A 17021-nucleotide genomic window follows, 5' to 3' on the forward strand; every position below is an offset into this window, starting at 1 on the left:
GTGGCTCTATCTCGTCTGAAACCTTGTCGACACGTCAAAAATGATTTGTCCGGAACAATTCACTCCGCCGGGTATAAGTTTTGCAGAGCGGCTGCTCTTCAGCCTGTGTCGAAACGTTCTCCACAATAGGTGCCGCTAAATTTCCAATAAACAAAAAGAATCTTTTCATTTCAAAAAGCTGACAAATCGCTTGTCCATGGCGGCTTTAGCTAGTGTCGAGTACCGATGTTCTGATTTATGTTGATGTTATCTCCAACAAACAGTCCATTTTTTCCAGTCAGATCCGCACGCCGTCATTCTCAATAAATTGGCCTTCCCTAGTCTCCACTGCTCGATCTCCAGTTATACTTTGAAGACTCTGATCTCATAAACCTTCGCACAAACACGATTCCAATAAATATCAGTCCAAAGCATTTGTAATCTGCGACCACAAATCAGATGAGACCAGATCTGTGACGCACAAAAACAAAGCATACCTGGTTTGATTGACGTTTCGAATGCTAAGTAATCAACACTACCCGCACCGCGCCAATCAGAAGCTGCGTTCGTGGGCGAACGCAGTTTTTCAAAATCGTGGGGTTTGCGGGCAAGCGGTTCCTTCGTTCCCCTCGCCCTCCCCCATCATTAATTTTTTTTTTGCTCTTGTCCCAGCTTTCTAGACGAACCTCGCGAGGAAACGCTTGCTACGCAGGCTAGGAAAAACATAGCGTGGAAAAGGAAGGGAAAGTTTCCCGCTCGACCAAAGGCCTGTTCACAGGCTACTACTGATAACTGGAGCTGGCCTCTGATGAGACTGATTCTCGTCCAGGGGGGTACTCCCTTATATAAGCCATATAGGTATGTGCCACCCCAAAGGGTTTGTTGACGCCGGTTTGGTCTGAAAACGGATATAGGCGTTGCCAGGAGACTATGGCCATTTTGGCATGGTCTGGGATTGGGTAGTTTCGAAGAAATTACGGGTCGGATTATATGAAGGTATTTGTCGTTTCAATTCCAAATGAATAAGAAAAAACCGAGAAATAAGCGAATTCAAAGTGTATTTTGCTGGCGTTCTGATCCAAGTAATGATAACATAATTTCTGAGAAACCAGGTCTGAAAACGGGTGTGAAAATAGAGAAAAGCGGCCTGAGGACCTGGTTGGTGTGAAAAATGACATTTTATGGACTGAAATAGAGTCAAGATTTGGAGAACCGGACGAGGTCTGGCAGAAAGGGTTCTTTTATTCCTGTGTAGTTAAGGGTAATTTAGGCTAAGTAGGTTCTTAATTCTGGTGAAGGAGATATAGTTGATGACTACCAGAAATAAAAAGAAACTTGAGTTTGGTCCTTAAATTGTGTACAGTATTCTCTGATTCACAGCTGTACAATACAAACCAGCCTTCATGCAAGGTCCATGAAGACAATTAGCATGTTATCTCTAGTTTGATAAAGCTGTTTTCTGTGTAGGAATGGCGGTGACGTAATACTTCTATTTGTAATTACCGTTTGGTTCAGTATATTGTTGTAAGACTCACGAAGTCAAATTCCTTAGTTAAAATGTTTATCATAATTTATCTGTAAGCTATATATAAGAACTCGGCTTGGCTAAACAGCCTCTTATATTTTTGGGTAGATGAAAGTGCCAAATTACGTACATACATCTAGCCGGATTGAAAACGTTACCGCCAAACTTGTGGATCTTTTCCGTCCAACATTTTTTTTTCGTCCAAAACCACCCAAAGTAGCCATTATAAAAACTAAGAGTGCAACCATTGCTTCTTTCTTTTCTCCTCCTTTCTATATGCTCCTCGCCTTTTTTCTTTTTCTCCTTTCTTTTTTCTTTAGAGTGGTTTTGGAGCTTATCAGGCCCAAAAAACCTGCCTTTTGACGCCTTTTCACTCAAATGACTGCAAATTTCGTTAGGCTGGTTTTCGAAAACTCGGCTAAACATACATACACACAGGCTTTATTGTCGATTTATTGCATAGCTGCCCCAAGGGGGCTCTTCCGCCATATATAAACTTTCTGCCAGCAGGCTCTTAACCCTTTCACTACCAAATTTAATCAAAACAAACTGCTATGCGATCAAATTTCCAAATTTCATTTTGTGAAATTTTGAACAACAAATAGCACCTTGTGAAAGTAAAGGCAGAGAGCTTTCATTTGAATGGTCACATCATAGGATTTCGTCCGCACACTCAAAACGGTTACAAAACGTTACAAAACTCTATGGAGTTACAAACTGACTCTACCCGTTACAAAACTCTATCAAGCGCTCTGTGAGTGAAAGGGTTAAACCACTTGTTTCTTACTAGCGGGTGTCTACTGTATTTTGAAAGTGTCTCGTAGACATCAAGCATTTTCTTCGAAATCTGAAATTTATCGATTCTAATTAGGGAGCTTAAGCAACAGCGTTTTTGAGCGACGGACGTCAACCGGAAGTGGCCTTTTTCGTTTTTGGACGGTGGTTTTTGCCTAAATTTTTGGACAAATCGTCTCCTTGATAATAAAGACAGTTAGAAATACAAATTTGGTAACGTCAAGGTGCTTTAAAAGGAAAAAGACCTCACTTCCGGGTTGTCGTGTGCCGCTCGAAAACGCCTGTGCTTAAGCTCCCTATTGACACCTTCGAGTCGAACCTCTCATATCTAGCCGTTTTATTTTTTTTGTGAATAATTGCTTCTTTTTGATACCGACCTTAATACTGTTTATTTTGCATTGCTCGAGAGGTGCGATTTGTTTAAAATCCAACATCCTTTCTTGTGAAAGTTGGTTACTATAATTGTCACTTAAACCTTACCTCCTTAAATTTCATTGTAAGGCGCAGATGATTCTGTCGTTCCTATCAATGAACTTCTGAATGCTTGAATGGCCATGGGGTTAGTCAACGTAGGTTTCGATACAAAATTGTTTCGCGATCGATACAAGTTGTTTCAGTCGAGGTGTAAAACGTTTCATGTACTTGGCTTAAAAAACAAAGAACATGCTCGAAATGTTTTTCGTGTTCATAGTAAGGTTCGATAGGTATTACGACGTGGCGATTTCGTTGGTGGCGAGGTGACCGGCCAGATACCAGAAGAACTCGGAGAGAGCGCGAAGAGAGAAGGGGAGAGGGTCAAACGGCTTTGGAACACAATTGTCATTAAACAGGAGCCCATCAAATGGAGCCTCCATCTCCCATACAAGCCCTTGGATAGCCTGCGTAGCAGGCGTTTCCAATCGAGTTATTGCGCAAAAGTTAGATAGTCACTCCTTTTTTTTTGCTCTCTTCCCAACTTTCTCGACGAACTCGCGCGGAAACGCTTGCTACGCAGGCAAGCCCTTGGAGTCAACCCTTTCCCGAGTAAATTTATAATTAGAACGTTTCCTTAGAGGAGACTTCGCGCGCCGACAGTGGGAAGAGCCAATCACAACGACGAAATGATAGTGCTATTGTACTTCATCAAACAGCAGGAAATACGGAGTTCGACTAACTTTATTTTTTCACGGTATTGTGACATACGAGACTCACGGAAATATGACACTTTTCGAAGGGAACAAGCCGTTCTATTTATAAATCTACTCGTGAAAGGGTTGACTCAAGAAATTAATGGAGATGGAGGCTCCATTTGATGGGCTCCTGCATTAAAATAACAATAATTCACGTCCAATGCGATAAAAATAACTTTAAGAAGTTTTTTCATGTTCTATGGGGCCTCTCTCCTTATACGGAAACCGGTTGTTTCCATACAAACTTCTTTCAGTGAAACTGCACAATCCTGACTGATCACAGTCTCTTCAAGTATATATGAGTTTTGGCATGAACACGAAAAACATCTCCAGCATGTTCTTTGTTTTTTAAGCCAAGTACATGAAACCTTTTATACCTCGACTGAAACAACTTGTATCGATCGCGAAACGATTTTGTATCGAAACGATCGTTGACTAACCCCATGGCCATTTAAGCATTTAGAAGGTCACTGATAGGAACGACAGAATCATCTGCGCCGTCCGAAACACACTTCCTCCGTTTCGAGCATTGTCACGGCAAATTGGAGGGTGGTCATTTGTTTCAAATGACAACCATAATGAAAGAACTTAAGACGGAATCCACCAGAAAATTGAGTAATTTCAATTTTCAGTGGACAAAAACCTTGCCTGGCCAGAATAATTTAAACAACATCGTATTCTTTTTTACACTGGGCTAAAGATGTAATTAGTCATCTGTAATAACACCAAAGAAAATTTCTTATGGGAGCCCGCGAAAATAAATGTCAAATTTGACAAAATGATGTGTTACACATGAAATCTTTAAGAATTTTACCTGTGTTCGCACAATTCTTGTGAAATTTGACATTCATTTTCTCAGACTCCCGTGAGATATTTTCTTTGGTGTTGTTACAGATGACTAATTACATCTTTAGCCCTTGAAAAATGTAAAAAAAGAACGCAATATTCTATAAATTGTTCTGGTACAAGGTTTTTGTCCACTGAAAGTTAAAATTACTCAATTCCTGATGGATTCTGTCTTAAACTGCTGAAACCCAAGTGTCCCAAAAATTCTCACCGTGACTGTGAGCTTCCCCTTCACTCACACTTCTTAGACTTCCCATCGCTCGTGTATTCCCTGTTGCTCGTGATATCTAGCTTCCCTTTTCCTTTGGGAATGAGATAAACCTAGCAGTGAACGTAGTTGGCTAAAAAAGCCAACTACGCGAAATGCTAGAAACGCGATTCAGTGTTTTTAAAAAAAAATGTCTGAAAGAAACGCTCCTGCAAACAGGGTCCAGTTTCAGGTGTGCTAAAGCCGTGTCTGACTTTGTACTTACTGGTTTTTAATTTTCACGGCAAAAATACGTCTGATCAGAATTTTTGATTGTTTTTGTACGAGAAATAAAAAGCTGTGTTCTTAGCATGTAGACCGTCAGGTACTGCCTTTTTTATCGATTACGGGTTAACTTCTACGCATTCGGGCCTTATACCACGAGCCCAGGGATCCCGAGGTCAGGAATTAAACAACTAGTTCCCTTTCCTGTCAGAAATTAAGTAATCGGCAAAAAAAATCGTCTCCTCTTCAAAACGCTTCAATAAGAATTGTCCACGTCAGTAAGGCTCTCACATTTCCAGAACCGTTCGGGACATCCGTGCCCACGCAACAGATGTTTCAAGGTCACGACTGAATTTTACTTTGAACCAGAACTTTTTCTTAAAGGAAAGCTTCAGCTTGAACTTTAAGCTAGAGAAAAGTTAAAAGAAGAAGGTTGAAGTTTCTTGCCATCAAGTAATTTTCAATCCCCTGTCATGTTTCCTTCTAGCAGCGTTTCGTACGATCTGGGAAACTTCGGGTTATGCTCGGCCGAATTCCGATTGTCGGCGTGGTACGAAGAACAGACGTCACTGCCCGAAAATAAACATGGATAAATAATCATCTGCAACGTTTGCATTACTGTGCCCTTTGTCAGACGTGTAAACGTTCATGCTATCTGGCTTTCGCTTTCATTTTTTCCGGGATTCCCTCCGTCGCTATCGCCCAATAAATTTGTGAATCAAGGAAGCAACACCAGTTTAAAGAAATGGCAGAATGTATGCAAGAAACTGAGAGCAATGTGGAGGATAAAATAGACGACTCGACAGAGTTCACACCGATACCTTCAGAGTCTGAGTTTTCCGCCGTAATTTTTAACAGTGTTCCGGAGTGCTACCCTCCTGACAGAGAGATAGAATGTCGCTACACTATTAAGAGTTCTGTCAAACCCCACTCTCGGGACTGGATTGGGCTTTTCAAAGTTGGTTGGCAGTCCTCGCGGGAATATTACACTTACGAATGGTCGCCAATGCTCGAGATTCAAATTGGCGAGCAGGGTAAAGCGATTCATAATAGAGTCTTATTCCGTGAAAGGTATTTGCCTAGGGCAGATGACGAGTTTTATCAGTTCTGTTATGTTACTAATGCTGGCGATGTGAGAGGAGCTAGCGTTCCTTTCCAGATTAAAACCAAACCAGTGGAGCAGGAAGATTTGGAATGTTGCGAAATTGAAGATGACGATGGATCGTCAATAATGCTCGTTAAAAACAAAACAGCGATGCTCGAAGAGTCACTTGCCCGAACGCTGGAAGAGAATACTGTTTTGAAAGCATCGAAAGAAACGATGGAAGTCGATCTGTCTAATGCTAATGAGAAGATTATGGAACTCGAGTCTCAAAAGGTTGAATTAACAACTGCGGTAAAAGTTGGAAAGAAGAGATTGGCCCAGCTAGAGTCAGTTGTAGCACAGAAAAACCAGTTGTTGGAAGCAGAACAAAGCAGACGTAAAGAGGTCGAAAGTACAGTGGATAATTTGAAGACTCTGCAAGAAAATTCAGATAGACGCATCGATGAATTGATGATGTTAATGGAGCAGCAACGTGCACAGACCTCTGAAGTTGAGAAAAACAAAGAGAAGTTAGTTGTTGAGCGAAAGCAGTATTTGGACACCATGACCGCTGATAGACAGATGATTGACAAGCAGCAGAATGAGATAAAAGCTAAGGAAGAGGAGCTCAACTTGCTGAAAAATCGATTTATAGAGTTCAGAACCAAAGCTAGGGCTGAATCTGATGATTTTGCCGAAAAACTGGAAAAGTTAACTACTGCAAATGGGAAATTACAAGAACAGCTTGCTCAAAGCATAGCAGAAAATAACATCCTCAAAAGAAACTTGGAGGAAGAGTCAGAGCGACTTACTAAGAAGGTCAGAGAAGCTCATTTGGAGCTCAGGAACAAAGATCAAGAAGTTCAGAAATTGCAACAAGAAATTTCTAACTATGACTGCATTGTTACAGACTTGGAGAATTCCAAAGATGAAATTTTAAAGGATGCATCGCGCGAGGCAGAGTTATATGGCAAGAAAATTGAAAAACTCCTAGATGAAGGTAAAGAGAAACAAGAGCTGGCATATCAGCTAGAGCAGGAGCTGGAAGATGTCAAAAGTCAGCTGAACCAGGAGAGGGGAAAGACAACTGCTCTGGAAGAAGATTACGAGTCAGTAATCAGAGCACTGCAGGACCAACTGGATGCAGAGAAAGCTTTGAACCAATCTTTGTGTTCACAGTCAGATCGTAACTTGGCTAGTCTTCAAGGTCAAGTACAGAAACAGCTAGAAACAAACATGGAAATGGCTAGTCAGTTGGATGCAAGAAAGGCTGAAATAAGGGCACTTTGTGATGAGTTGGATGCGTGCAAGAGGCAGCTCTCTAAGTCACAAGGTGAAGCACAAAGCATTCTTGCTCGGTTCACTACCGCCGATGCTGAAGTCAAATCTCTGATAGTGGAGAAAGAGAATCTCCAGACAGCACTTACCGACACACAAGGAGCCAGTGCGCGGTCATCAAAGAATTCAAAAGCTTCCATGTATGCCCTTCAGACAGCCCATACCCATCTGGAAAAGAGTTACCTTAAAGTGAAGAAGGAACGGGATGAGTTATGGGAAAAGAGAAATGAACTAAAGAGGACCATTTCAGCATTACAAGGTGACCTCTCATCTGACGACCTCCGTCTCCAGATTGAGGAACTGAGAGCAAACAACGAGGACTTGCGTGTGCGCCTCACCATGGGAGCTGAGGCTTACAAGGTCAAATTCATTGAATGCCGTCAGCTGGAAGCCAAGTTGAGCAAGCTGAAGAGAACCTCCTCTGTGGAGTCATTGGAATCAAGCTCGGTGCTGGAGATGCAGTCTGTAGTCACTAAGCTGCGGAAGGCCTTGGACGATGAAAAAAGAGCCCTGAGTGTGGAGAAAAGTATGGTGTCCCAGAAACATGATGAGATAAATCAGGTATCATTTCAACAAAGCTAAAATATTTTGTTTATTTTATAAAACCCTATAGAGGAGTCAGCTGATTTTTTACAAACTATGCAGTTGTCTAGGGTTCTCAGAATGATAGTTTTTAAGGAAATCTCTCAAGTGGTAGTCCAAAAACTGATTACAAGAATTTCTGTGTTAATATTGACTTAACCATTGTCAGGAATTTGACAGCTTTGGGTTGATGTTTTAAAATAGGAAAGTGATGTCAATAGTTGTAGGAGTTGGCTCATCAAGAAAATATCACCCTTCATGCTGACTGTCTTAGAAATGATAAAGTATTGAGCTTGCATTATTTTCATTGACATAAATAATGTATATTGGGTAAGCGAATTTCTATTTAGATTATTTTCAATCTGTGCTGACCCAATATAAAGTAGTCTCTAAATTGCTTCTTTTTGATTCTTTCCCTGTATTAAACGTTGTTTGCTTTAAAATTATTGTACCACTTGTCAAGTTTTTAAGTCTCTTCAGGTATACTCCTAAATCAAATTGCACTATTACTAGGAATACACATACAACATGGATGTACAACATGACTGTGTATTGACATATTCCCTGCTTGCCATTCTTTGATCAGGCTGTATTGTTTGTCAGTTTTTGAGGAAAGGGTGAAGTTTTACCGCAATGACTTGTGCATGATTCTTCAGTTTTTGTCCCATGATGATGTCATAGTCAATATTTGTACTCATCAAGGAAATCATGTGATTATTTCAGTAGAAACATGCCTTGTGTCTTTAATCCCATACTATTTCATGTGCATGTGTCTGGTCATGAAAATATATATGTTTAGTATGATGTGGAATTGATTACCAGCTACATATACTATCTAATTCAAATTGTTAGAAAACTTTTCTGACACATTTTCAAACTTTGAAATTTGAAATCATGCCACCATTAAACTATTGAAATTAATGTTTGTCCCAGGCTTCATTAATAGAGATGTATACTAGTCAGCAAAAAGAATTAATGTTTCATTTGTCTTGGAACAGAGCCGGAGAAAGCAAATATGATAGAGCTATTCAATTTTGGGTTTAGTAAATAATGCACTTCCTTAAATTTTAAGTAAAATCACTAGAGTTCAGAAAGGACAAAGAGTAAACAGAGAGTAAAATCCATTAGTTACAGTTCATTAACTTAGCCCAGCTCTCAAACAAGTTGAACTTTACTTCCTTGTTATGAATTATTATTGTTATTACTATTGTTATCATTCATTAAGACATTGAAAACATTTTTTATATATCTCTTCCCTAGAATACGTTTACCCAAGAAAAAAATTTTTTTAAAATCAAAATGAATTTTTTAAAATGTTTTTTAATTTTGAACAATTTTTTAAAATTGAAATGAATCTAAGTGCTTTTTTAATGGAAAGGAATTGTAAATGGTGCTTTGACTGAATAGTTTTTTTTTAAAGCAAAAGTAATTGTAAATAGGATTTTATAATTGGCTTTGTTATCAATAAAAGAATTATTTATTTAAAAAAATTATTATTATTATTATTATTTAATGTTAATAGCAATTAATAAGAAGTTGAATTTAAATTAATGTCAAGTCATTTTTAATTTAGACATATAACCAACAGCCAGAACACAACGTATTTAAAAACCCCATGAATTTTATAAGTTCAAGGTTTTATGCGGGTTGTTCAATTTTATCCTAGGTGTAAATTTTATTTTCCTTTGTATCTAACTCATTATCATAATGGTGGCAATAAGATTATATACTTCCACACCCCAAGAGGTTAAAAAACATTTAGGAAAATAAAATTTAAACTTTAGTGTACATTAAAATTAAAGCACAACATATGCATTAGCACATGATTAACAATATACAATCAAAGATCTTGTTAGCGATCACCTCAGAAATTCAAAAAAGTGGTTGTAACTAGAACTGGTCGCTTATGAGAATGAGCTCTCCTATAAAGCAATCACATGGCTAAACAACAGAGGGTGGTCGCTTACAAGAACTTCAAAAAGTCATTAATAAGTCATTAAAAAAAACAAAAGAAATTTATTTTTAATAAATGTCTTTTATATCTGATGTAGACTTGACTTAACTTTACGTCCAACTTATTACACCAAAATAATCCCACATCTAAATGTTAGTGTTGATGTATATGAATGAGACTGGTTGCTTACCAGAGCTTATGGGTAATCCCATAAGTGGTCACAGTTGCTTACGGGAGCAGTTGCTTACAAGAGCTTTTCATTACAAAGTTTAAGTCACAGTTTAAATGGTGTTTCACAAAGGTGGTCATAACTAGAGCTGGTTGCTTACAAGTGTGGTCGCATGGAGAGCTTCAACCGTACTTTTATTCTTTTCTGTGGGTGAACTTGAAAGTTTTGGTTTTGTAAACACCCATCCGTTGAAATGAAACACAGTACACTTGCCAAAAATGCTTGGCTTTTCCTTGAATTTTATTTGTTGGTTGAAGAAGATTTCTTTTCTCTCTTTCAGCTTCAGTTGGAAATTTCTGAATTGAAAGAGAAAGTGCAACATCTAGAGCATGAAGAGCTGCAGAAGATGGATAATGGTCCTAGCCAGCAGATGATAGAGGAGCTGCTGCAAAAGCTTTCATCCTTGGAGAAGGACCTAGAAGTTGAGAAAGGAGAAAAGGAGAGCATTATTCACGAAATAGTTAATCTGCAGGAGGTTTTGAAGAAGAAGGAAGAGGAGATACAAATATGTGAAGAAAATCTGAAAGCCACACAAGATGCACTTTCCAATGAACAAGCCGACAGAGAAGCTTTGGGTGAGCAGGCTAGGCAAAAATTGCAGGAACATGAAGAGAATGAGCATAAACTTGATCTAAAAGTTAAAGAGCTGACTAGAGAAGTAGAAAGATGGAAGAAGGAAGTGGATATGCATGTTGAGGCTGAGTCAAGGCTTATGGAAAACAGAAAAGAAGAGGAGCCCACACCCACACCAGCTGACAAGCAGGAGCCAAAAACAGAACAACACACTCCCTCAGGTACTTTTGCTTTAACCTTAATCAGTGGTAATAAAAAATCTAGATAAACATTAAGGGTATTTTCCATTTGTTAGAATAACCCAGCCAGACCGGTCCAGTTGTAAACAGAATTCCACTTTTAATCTGTAATTTATCCATCCAGATCGGTTTATACTTGACTCTTTAAGCCCTAAGATCAGAATTTGAATTCTCATTTGTTGCCCCTATTCAGTTCCTACAGAAGTAGTGGGGAGAAGTTGATAAAATATCAAGCAAATTTATCTTGTGTGATCATGTCTGTAATTCTCATGACCACTCTGTTTTACAAAGCATTGATATTACAAGGAGAAATTTGATGCTGATCACTCTTAGGGCTTAAAGGGTTAAATGGTACATGCTCTTCAGTGATGGGTTTTAGGGAAAATTTTGAGAAAAGACTGATATGGTACACTTTCAAAGTGACCGGTCCAGCTGGCCTTTTCTGACTTTTGGAAAGTGCCCCAAGATCAATCCAGACAAGTTACAAGGTGGAATTTTTTAGTCTGAAAACATACAACAAATATATATCTGTCTGGATTTAAAAAAAGGTATCTACAAAAATTTCAAGTGCATTTTAACAATTTGACCCTTCAGGTGAATAAAAAGCAGTTGAAAGTCGCTAGTTAGGGTTTGTTCTTGGCAAAATCGACAGATTTGTAACAAAATGAACAACATTTAAAAGCACAGAAATAATGACCTTTCAGTCTCTCAAACTATGGGGCTCATAGCGAGATGCCCGACTAAAACAGACCTAGAAACCACCTTTCTTGACCCCACAATTGGTTGTCTAAGACAAAATCACTTGAACTAAACACTCGCAAAGCATTTTCATGCTTATGCACAATATTCTTATAACACGAGCACCACGACATACCTGAAATCTGTCTGTCAACAACTTCAGGAAATCACACAATTAACCACGTTCACAGCACTGATAAAACTATCCTCAACCAACCAGGCACAATTTCTCCACACTTAATACGAGCAAGATATCATCAAATTACTCTCTCTCAATAACTCTTGCTTTCTCCACGTAAATCATCACATGTCAACTTTGTTGACTCAGTTGATTTATTCAAGATCCCGGATGTAGACGAGCTGTTTTTAAAGGGACATATAAAGGCCAGCCTTCAAAACAATTTTTAACTAAGTCTCTGGCCTGGTAAGAAATTAGCTTCAATTTTGCTCTTGCAGAATAGATTTGACTCCCACAGGCCAGAGACTCGTTACCGCCCACATCAAAGCTCGCAATACGATGCGTTTCCGTCTCAAGCCCGAGATCAGTGTTTCACCTGTTTAGCCAAAGTGACATGAAATATGATAACATATTGGACGACGGCAGACTTTGCCCCAATCGTGAGACTTGTTCCTTCATAAGGCTTAATGATGCCTTTCGGAAAACTTTGCCGCAGGCGGCCAAAAGGAAATCTAGAAAATTAACCGACCATGGAAAACAACTTCTACCGCACGTGCCCATTTCAAACGTCATAGTGCTTTATGACAAGGAGAGAATTATGGAAAGGATAGCTATGGAAGAGGTGAAGAGGGGTTGGGGAAGATGTAAACAGCATATTGAACACGTTTTTTTATCTACTGCAGCTTGTTAGGGGATTTTTGTTATGAAAATATCATTTTTTAAAAAAAGGAATGGTCATGTACTGAATAAGCCTCAAATGAGACTGTTGCTAAAAATTCGTGGAGGTACCTTTTTGCAAATCCAGACAGATGTACATTTTGTGTGTTGCTTAGCGTTTTGTACACATGATGAAGTGAAGTAAAATTTCGTTTTTAAAGTGTCATATTGTGCAGTAGGTTTCTGCCTTCTTCGGGGTGGGTAAACCTGTTGAAAATTACATTTTAGGGACAAACTGTATTTTGGAAATGTGAGAAGAAGGTAGTGTTGATATTAGTTTTGTTTCAGTTTATTAAAATACAAAAGTCGACCTGATTTTCAAATGTTTGTTACAGCAAAAGACTTGAGGAAGTGGAAGGATTTTCAATCAGTTTTCATTTGGGCATTCACTTTGGGGTGCAAAAGTCATTTTAGCACAATATTTAGCCCTATAAATGTCAGTACAGTGTATGTGAAAAAAGGCTGACACATCATGCCGAGTCATGAAGACCAGCTTCAAGCCTGTTTGTATGATCAAATAATATTGTTGTTGTCTACAGGTCAAAGATTTATGCCAGTTCGTGGAATACTTCCATTTTGGCAGCGCCCTCCTCCAATCCTCCCTCAGGGTGCACATCAACAGCCTTGGGTGTTTGTCCAGCACCCACAGGGACCTACAAGTCCTTCTCCTGTAGCTCCCTCGCAGCCCCAACCCGTTACGGTACAGCCCCTGCAACCGAGTGCCCCCACACCGGAGCCCGAGGTACTGCAATGCCCAGTCTGTAAGGCCCTTCTACCACCAAGTGTGGATAGAGATGAGCATGTTAATAGTCACTTTGATTGAGCTTTCTATTTCATGCAGTCCACTCAAAAATTGTTATTTTATAACCTGTATAAAAGTGTTATTGTTTAGAATAGACAAGTAGAACAAAATTGCTTTGAGTTAAAAATTATGTACTTACATTCAAGGAGTTAGAGACAAGCAGTATTTCAGTTTACTTTCCTCCTTTCCTTGATTTTAGAACAATCTGAAACTCTTTTCAAACAGGGTGCAGATCCACTTCTCTAACTTACATCAAACTTCTCCTTCTAACACCAACACTAAATCAAACAATAAGCTTGTGAAATTCAGCCTAAAGGAAAGTCGGTTTTATGGTTTGCCATTCAGGCAAGTTGTTGCTAGTATGTACTAGCCCAACAGTCTTTAAAGTAGCCCAACAAAATTTTGATGAGGAGCATTGATTAAAATACTTCTGCAATTTGAATTTCCCCAAAAACTTTACTTGCCCTTCAGGCAAGTTAAGAACAGGATTCACTGGCTCCATTGCAAAATCGACTAGCCTGGGGCTATCAGACATGACTTTCTTTGCACGCTGGAGATTGAAGGAAATCATTTACAAAAATGTCTTGATCTACATGTATAAGCAAATTCTCCTTGCCAATACTTGAAGAAATGTATGGAGAAGAGTGTTGAGGGTGTGCATGTAGATAGGCACATGTACATGTAGTGGTACATGTCATGATTATAGACATGTTTAGATTAGAGACTTACATGTATATAAATTTGTATCCTTTGGAATAATTATTCTAGATCATCAAGGATAAAAACAATTTTATTTTAGTCAAATAACTATAAAGAATTACTTTAAAGTGTAAAATTGTAGCAGACTTAAGATTCAAGACTTTTCTCACAAAGAAAGTCAGCAATCAAGCAGAAATGAACAGACAGTATTTACCTTGAAGTCGTCAAAGTTCAGGACAGGGTCATCATCAATTAATAATATTTGAAAAGAAAGGGAAGTAGAAGTAACTGCTTTCGTGTCATTCGGTTGTTGTCGTTTTCCTTTTACTTAAGGGTATTATTTTATTAGCTACTTCTTGAAAGTTATTGTCCATGTAGATGTAACTTATTTTTGTTTTCTAGCTCGACCTAAGGTCTAGTTTCCCATTTGCACAATATTTTTTCATTTTTTTATGCATTCATTGTGACATTTTTTGTCCATCAATCATAGCATACAAGTACCAATAGTGCAAACATTAATGATTCAGTCTTTTAGTAAGGTATTACTAGGATGTATTTAATGACTAGTACATTGTATAAGTCTTCTTTTGATTTTTGTTGCTCACTCAACAGTGTCCCAAATTATGTCAAGGGAGGCCCATTTGATCACCTCTAATCTCCTTATAATTATAATATTCAAAAGTGTGATAAGTACATTGTAGCTTTGTAGGGGCCAAATTAACTTTCAAAAGCTGTTGTTTTACCTTTTCCCTTTTATCCGGGGAATGTTATTATCTTTATTATTAATTTGCATCAGTATATTAAAGGAATAAATGTAACTGTTAAGATAATGCAAGGATTGAAAAAAAGAGACTGAAGAGTAACCAATCAATACATCGACATCCATCCACAATATCAAGATAGCTATCAACAGGGTGTTTTGCTAGTCTAAATCAAGGAAATCCTACACCTTTTAATTTTTTGGGCTTAAAGTTTCACTAAGAAGGTATTCAAAATGATTCATAAGTTTTCAACATCAGTAAAACACAAAAAGTATTTAAATGCTGTTGTAATCGCAAACAGCCGGGGCCAATCTGTACATAGAGCAAATCTAGTAAGTTCTAACAAAGGTAATTCATTTTTACAATGTCATGCTGTAAAATTAATCTTTCAGCATTTACCGGTAACTTTGAAAGTATGGTGGACAAGCCAGAACATATAGAATATAGTTTTTCAGTGGGGGTGGTTGGGGGGGGGGGGGGGTGGTTAACTTTGTTAAGATGCACTGGATGTGATAGCAGCTGGGATGGTTAGAGAAAGATAACGTTGTTTGGTACTGCTTTATATGGCAACCTTTATTAAAGTGGTTGTATATGCATGTGAACATTGGGATTTAAAAACTCCTCATGTGGTTTTACTTTATTTACTGTAAAACCTTAATATTATGAAGGGCCAAGAGACTGGCAAAATATCTTCAGTATAACAAGACTTTGTTAAATCAGGTGTTTTTTGGTGTCACGGAAACCATTGTTGGTTTGCTTTTGTGTTGTGGTGTGGGTATTGCATTGCATCATTGGGTGATTGCATGCGTCCACAACACCAAAAGACTACCATCATTTTGAGGTTCTTTTACATATGTTTTACTATTAGTGGGGCAAAGAATGTTGTTCATTGTTATCAAGGACTTTGTTATATAGATTTTTGTTGTATCGAGTTGCCAACATAGTGGGGGCATTTTTCCTCCATTTTTTTTTTTTTGGTCCTTCATGTAAACATTTGGAATAATCCATTTTACAGTAATAAATGGAAACAAGGTTGGAGTTGACCTCGTTTTTCAGATACAAACACTTATCTGCTTTCTTATGTAAATCATGTTGTTCTTGTACATAATTTCCATAAGAAAACAAAGGACAGTTTTATCAAAACAAGGTCAACCTCAGCCCCACATTCAAGGCTTAGTAACATCATGTTACATTGTATGATTAAAATAACTACATTTGATTACACTCAAGCGAGTTCAAGCATAATCTCACATTCTTTTAATGAATTCATGTGAAATAATAGAGAATTGTATGGGTAGAAATGCATATTTGATTTTGATATCAGCAACGACTTCAGCTAATAGATTCAATTCTCAAATAATCAGTTCAACAGTAAAAAACATGTAGCATCTTAAAAGGCATGCTTAACTGTAAACAGCTGTATATCTTGCATTGGCAGAGGCAAGTATTTGGCAAGCTTTGGTAATTTTTCAACCTATACTAGTAGTTTGAGTATCAGGCGTTTCTGGGGGAAAGGAGGGAAGAGAGAAGCAAAAAACCTCCTCTCCCTAGTCCGTTAGGAAGGCCTGATACTCAGGCCACCTATACTAGTGGCTATAATTATTTGAATATGCAAGTAGTAATATTCGCCAAACAGCAAAGTACATTAAATAATTATTACTCTGGGCAGATTTTTTAAACTTATATTACAATAAATATAGACTCTTCTTAGCTACTAGAAGGACTTATTTTGTTGGTGGTGTGGGATGTGAAGTTGAAGTGGGGAGGGACGGTAATGCATCAGACTTGCAATTTATTATGGAGGTTCCAGTTTTGAGTCCCACCTTAAACGCTAGAAATACTTGTAAATAGCCAACTGGTTGCCTTGTGCCAGATGTCGTGTGTCAGATTATTTGTTTGTGATAACTCAATTGGAGCTGCTTTAAACAAACTAGCGAGGGCAGCTAGCTGCGTTTCCAGTAAAAACATGTGGTTTTACATGTTATAGAGGTAGAAAGGATTAGGAATGTGAAAATAGTGGAAGATAAGAGTAAAATCGCTTTGTTCTATATCAGTACTATTAAAATATTTGCTTTGTTTGAAAATAAGTTTTGTCAGCAAATGTTGGTACTTTTTAATAGTAGTAATGCAGGGTTGATTACTTAGGTTATTATTTTTGTGTTTTTCACAGCAACCTTGTTATAACCTAAGCCGTTTTCAAGTGGGGGCGAAGTTTCCTTGTTTGGCTTCTAAGATCCCCCTGTCCTTTAATTCTCACCTCACCTCTTTCCAAAGTGGGTATGAAATTTGTTTTGTAATTAACCACCCCAAAGTATTTGACTGGTCAGCACAGAGATGTTTG

At 38.2% G+C, this 17021-nt stretch overlaps 1 protein-coding gene across 1 annotated transcript; it reads left to right on the forward strand.

The window, feature by feature from the left end:
- The first annotated feature begins 5391 nt into the window (after window positions 1-5391).
- On the forward strand, window positions 5392-16765 carry LOC140931328 (uncharacterized). The gene is made up of 3 exons (XM_073381115.1): window positions 5392-7769; window positions 10254-10767; window positions 12958-16765. The coding sequence occupies exons 1-3, from the start codon at window positions 5532-5534 to the stop codon at window positions 13239-13241; spliced, it is 3036 nt and encodes a 1011-aa protein (XP_073237216.1). The 5' UTR covers window positions 5392-5531; the 3' UTR covers window positions 13242-16765.
- Window positions 16766-17021: the final 256 nt, after the last annotated feature.

Source organism: Porites lutea, chromosome 3 (assembly GCF_958299795.1).
Source record: "Porites lutea chromosome 3, jaPorLute2.1, whole genome shotgun sequence".
Lineage (NCBI taxonomy): Eukaryota > Metazoa > Cnidaria > Anthozoa > Scleractinia > Poritidae > Porites > Porites lutea.